At 42.8% G+C, this 4631-nt stretch overlaps 1 protein-coding gene across 1 annotated transcript; it reads right to left on the bottom strand.

Annotated features, from left to right (window-relative positions):
* Window positions 1-660: 660 nt before the first annotated feature.
* Window positions 661-3356, bottom strand: LOC106297306. The gene is made up of 3 exons (XM_013733575.1): window positions 2896-3356; window positions 1806-2796; window positions 661-1584 (listed from the first exon to the last, which is right to left on the bottom strand). Exons 1-3 carry the CDS (start codon window positions 3354-3356, stop codon window positions 661-663), a joined length of 2376 nt encoding a protein of 791 aa, XP_013589029.1.
* Between the last annotated feature and the right edge of the window lie 1275 nt (window positions 3357-4631).

The raw sequence follows: 4631 nt of genomic DNA, 5'->3' as shown, positions 1-4631 counted from the left end.
AGGGGCAGAGGCTGTCCAAGATTCATCGAGCAAACATATAGCCCCTAAGCTTATGACTTGGGGTTCCTCAGTATTATTATCTTGTACCACTGGTTGCACTGCTTCGTTTGCATCAAACCATGCATTGCATTCGCTTTCTGCATGTCGAACTAAATCTAAAGGATCTTTGTCTATCCCCCTGAAAAGCTTTTCATTCCTAGCCTTCCAAATATACCAGATTATCGAGGGATAAGGATCACTGTCTTGTTGTGGCTCGATGATATTATTCTTCCTCCAGAATAGGTAATCCATATTTGTGTAAACGCTTGATACTGGAAATATAGTTGGGCTTGTTGGATTCAATGATAAAGACCAAACTTGTAGAGCTGGCGGGCATTCGAATATGGCATGGGTTACAGATTCTTTTGAGTAACCACATCTTGGGCAGTAATTTTCACACCGCATATTTCGTCTTGCTAAGTTCCTCGTTACTGCTACATGACCAGTCAACAATTGGCATATAAGATGACATATCTTTTTAGGCGCCTTTAACTTCCAAGCAAAGGCTTGAAGCTTCGTGATACTAGGCTCCAATACTTCCTTCTCTTCTTGTGTCGGTAATAAGTTCTGAGCCACCCAATATCCAGACTTAACCGTATATTGGCCATTCCTTGTGTAGTTCTAGCAGAATGTATCACGACGATGAGTCGAGCTTATGGCCAAACTCCTTATGAGTGGTATGTCAGCACGATTGACATAGTTCTCCAAAAGACTAACATCCCAATCCCTCGACTCCTGGTTAATGAGATCATTGACTCTCATGTTGGGGTGCATAACCGGCTTTAGAGGAATAGCTGGTCTCGCCGGAGTCGTTGGAATCCATGGGTCCTCCCACACTCTGACTTCATAGCCAGAATGTATCTTCTGTCTGATTCCCAGTAATAACAACTTTCTTGCAGCCGAAGTGCTACTAGCAGAGTGTACTCTTAGTGACGAACTCAATCTATAGTACCTTCCCCTCAATACTCGTGCAACCAGGGAGTCAGGGAATTGAACCAGCCTCCATAGCTGTTTTCCCAATAATGCCAGATTGAACTCATGGATCATACGGAAACCAATACCACCCTCTTCCCTTGGTAAACATACCTTTTCCCATTTTGCCCAGTGTATTCCTCTTTTTGGGGGATTTGAACTCCACCAGAATTGAGCAATTGCACTTGCTAAGTTTTCACATATCTCCAAAGGGAGCAGGAAAGTAGACATAACATAGGTTGGAAGGGCTAGCAGAATAGATTTGATCAACACTTCCTTCCCTCCTTTTGAGAGCCATCTGCCTGTCCATCCATTCACTCGATGCATCAACTTATCTCTGAGAAAAGCAAACAGTTTGCACTTTGAGCCACTTATGTCTTCTGGTATACCTAAGTAACTTCCCATTCCTCCTTCGTTTTGTATTCCAAGTGCATCTTTTATCTCATGTCTAGTAGTTGCATTAACCCGCTTACCAAAATGTAAGGACGATTTATCGAAGTTGATACATTGACCTGATGCTTTACCATATTTTCTGACTATTTTCATTACTTCGTCACATTCACGGGGCTCCACCTTACAGAAGAAAAGGCTATCATCAGCAAAGAGAAGGTGGATACCGACAGACACACGCGTGTGACGCGCATCCCCATTATCTTTCCTTGGGTCTGTGCATGATTAAGAAGGCTAGCGAGCGCTTCCGTGCATAGAATAAAAATGAAAGGAGACAAAGGATCTCCTTGGCGTAGGCCTCTACCAGGTACAATATTTCCTCTTGGTTGTCCATTCATGAGCACCTTGTATTTCACCGATGTAATACACCGCATTATCCAGATGATCCATGTTTCTGAAAAACCCATTTTGCGCATGGCAGCTTCAATAAACGACCATTCCATTCTGTCATATGCTTTGCTCATGTCCGTCTTAATGGCCATCCTCTTACTGCGTCCACTTGGTTTTGTTCTGAGAGCTAGGAACATCTCTTGAGCAATCATATTGTTGTCTGAAATCTGTCTTCCAGCAACAAAAGCTGACTGGGTTTCCGATATCAAGCCTGGTAACACTTTCTTCAATCTCTGGCATAAGAGCTTAGAGATTATCTTGTAGCTGACGTTACACAAGCTAATGGGCCTAAATTGAGCCATTTTAGTAGGCTTAGTTGTCTTCGGGATGAGACAAATATTCGTATCATTTAGTCTGTTCGCCATCGTCCCCTCAAAAAGGAATTTATTAACCATAAGAGTTAAATCCTCCTTTACAATATCCCATAATTTCTGATAAAAAAGCGCAGTCATCACATCTGGTCCTGGGGCCTTTTCTGGATGCATAGCAAACAGTGCTAATTTGACCTCCCATTCAGAGACCGGAGCTGTAAGGTTGTCATTCATTGCCCCAGTTATCGTCGTAGGAACTTGAGCTAGTGCCTCTTCAATGTCCTCCGGGTTAGATGATTCAAAAATCTGCCTAAAATAGCTAGTAGAAATGGCCACTAACTCTTCTTCATCCTCAACTGTATTTCCATTTGCATCTAGAAGCTGTGTGATTTTATTCCTTGCTCTTCTTTGCTTTGTTAAGGCATGAAAGAATTTTGTATTCCTGACCCCTTCTCTTAGCCAAAACACTCGACTCTTCTGCTTCCAGAACATTTCTTCTGCCTTAAGAGCGTCAGAGAGTTCTTTCAACGCTGCTGCGATTTCCTCAGTTGTAGCATTATCATTCGCATACAATCCCTTCACTTTTTCTTTCAGCTCCTCAACTAGTTTTGCCAAGTTAACATTGTGTTGCTTCCTTCATTCCCTCAAAGCTTTTCGGCAGCTATAAATATGTTCTATAATATTCGCATCGGGAGGGAGATCAGGATATTTCCATCCCTCGAGAATGACTTGCCTTAGCTCCTCATTATCCTGCCATCTTTTATCAAACTTGAAATTTTTTGATTTCCTCATTGGCTTTATGAGTATGTCTGCAAGAATCAGACGATGGTCTGATCCCCATAACCTCATATACTTGACATTCTTATGGGGAAACTTCTCATGCCAATCCACATTTTCTACCGCTCTGTCTAAACAACATCGAACTGTCGATCCTCCTGCTCTCTTCCCTACCCATGAGAGCATATGCCCCGTGAAAGGGAACTCTAACATTCCACAATCATTAAGCATCTGCTTAAAAGGAAGGAAAGAGCTATCAGGGCGTTGTCTCCCACCTTCTTTCTCATTGTGACCCGTAATTTCATTAAAGTCCCCTATCATGAACCATGGTCCATTTCTTGTTGTTGAGAAACGCGTAAGACGTTCCCAAACTTGATCTCTCCTTTCTAATACAGGGTCTCCATAAACAAACGTCATATAGACTTTTATTCCATCAATGACTGCCTCAATCTCAATCATACGGTTATTCGAAAATAAAACATTAACTTGAAATTCATCCATAAAAAATAAAGCTAAACCTCCGCTGAGTCCAAGTGGCTCAACAGTAAACAAATGATCAAAACCTAAGTCAGCCTGAATATTTTGCAACAGCAGCCTTCTGTTCTTCGTCTCAGAAAGGAACACAAGTCCTAGGCGATGCTTCTGAGACATCTCCGTAAGGCGTCGAACTGTGAGGTCGTTCCCAATCCCTCGACAGTTCCAACTGATTGTCTTCATAGATGATGTTTCGATGAGTATTTGGAACCCATCAAACCATCACTAGTGGACGAACTACCTCTTGACTTAGGAACATGACGTCTTGACTTAGGGGCATGACGTCTTGACGAACTACCATTCTCACTCGATTTAGCACGTCCTGAATACTTGATTGATCTCATTTGTGGAGATCCCCGACTAAGAAACTCATTCTTTTTACTTTGAAAGCCCGAAGGAGCATTCAATTTAGCACCACTCCTGGCTCCTTTTATACCTTTGTGAGCCTTGTGAGCCGGAGATACATCAGCCAATGAGGAAGATCGCGCCTGTTCTTCCATATCCATGAGATCATCACTCAGAAGATTATCGTCTTGGCCATCACAATCCATCATCCCTCCACCTGTGTCCAATAGTTCCATGTTGTTTAAAGCTCCGATCATTTGTTCATTTTCAGCCTCAACTGATGGACCATTTGGAGAAAACGTCGGAGAAAGAGCTACACTTCTGTCTCGAACAGTGACGTTATCAGCCAGACGTAGTGGGTCATGTGATGGAGTCAGTATGGCACTGGCCAATCTTTTAATACCCTGATTTCCTCCACTCGCTTGCTCCACAGATCGTTGTGTAAGCTCATCCCGAGATGGTGTCAAGTTCTTATCAGATATATGTTCATAAGGAACAACAGCATGAGATTGTGAGCTACCACCTAGAGAATCTGCTACCGTTTTCTCAATCCCGCTATCCTTCACCATTTTCTTTTCACGCCAGGTTTGATCAGCTCGACGATCATATGGTCTGCCACCATAGCGAGAACCTCCATACCGAGACCCTTTAGGGACCTCATCACGTCGTCTTATGATTCTATTAGAATGTGACATATAACGATCAGTAGCTCCACTGTTACCGCTCTGGTATTTATTCTCCTCATAAAACCTTCCTCTGTAGTCATGGTTACGCCTTGCATCAAACTCACGTGATGTTACTTCTCTGTTTCGG

Source organism: Brassica oleracea, chromosome C6 (genome assembly GCF_000695525.1).
Source record: "Brassica oleracea var. oleracea cultivar TO1000 chromosome C6, BOL, whole genome shotgun sequence".
NCBI classification, from domain to species: Eukaryota; Viridiplantae; Streptophyta; class Magnoliopsida; order Brassicales; family Brassicaceae; genus Brassica; species Brassica oleracea.
Note: the sequence above shows the minus strand (reverse complement) of the source record. Positions and strands in the feature narration are given on the sequence as shown.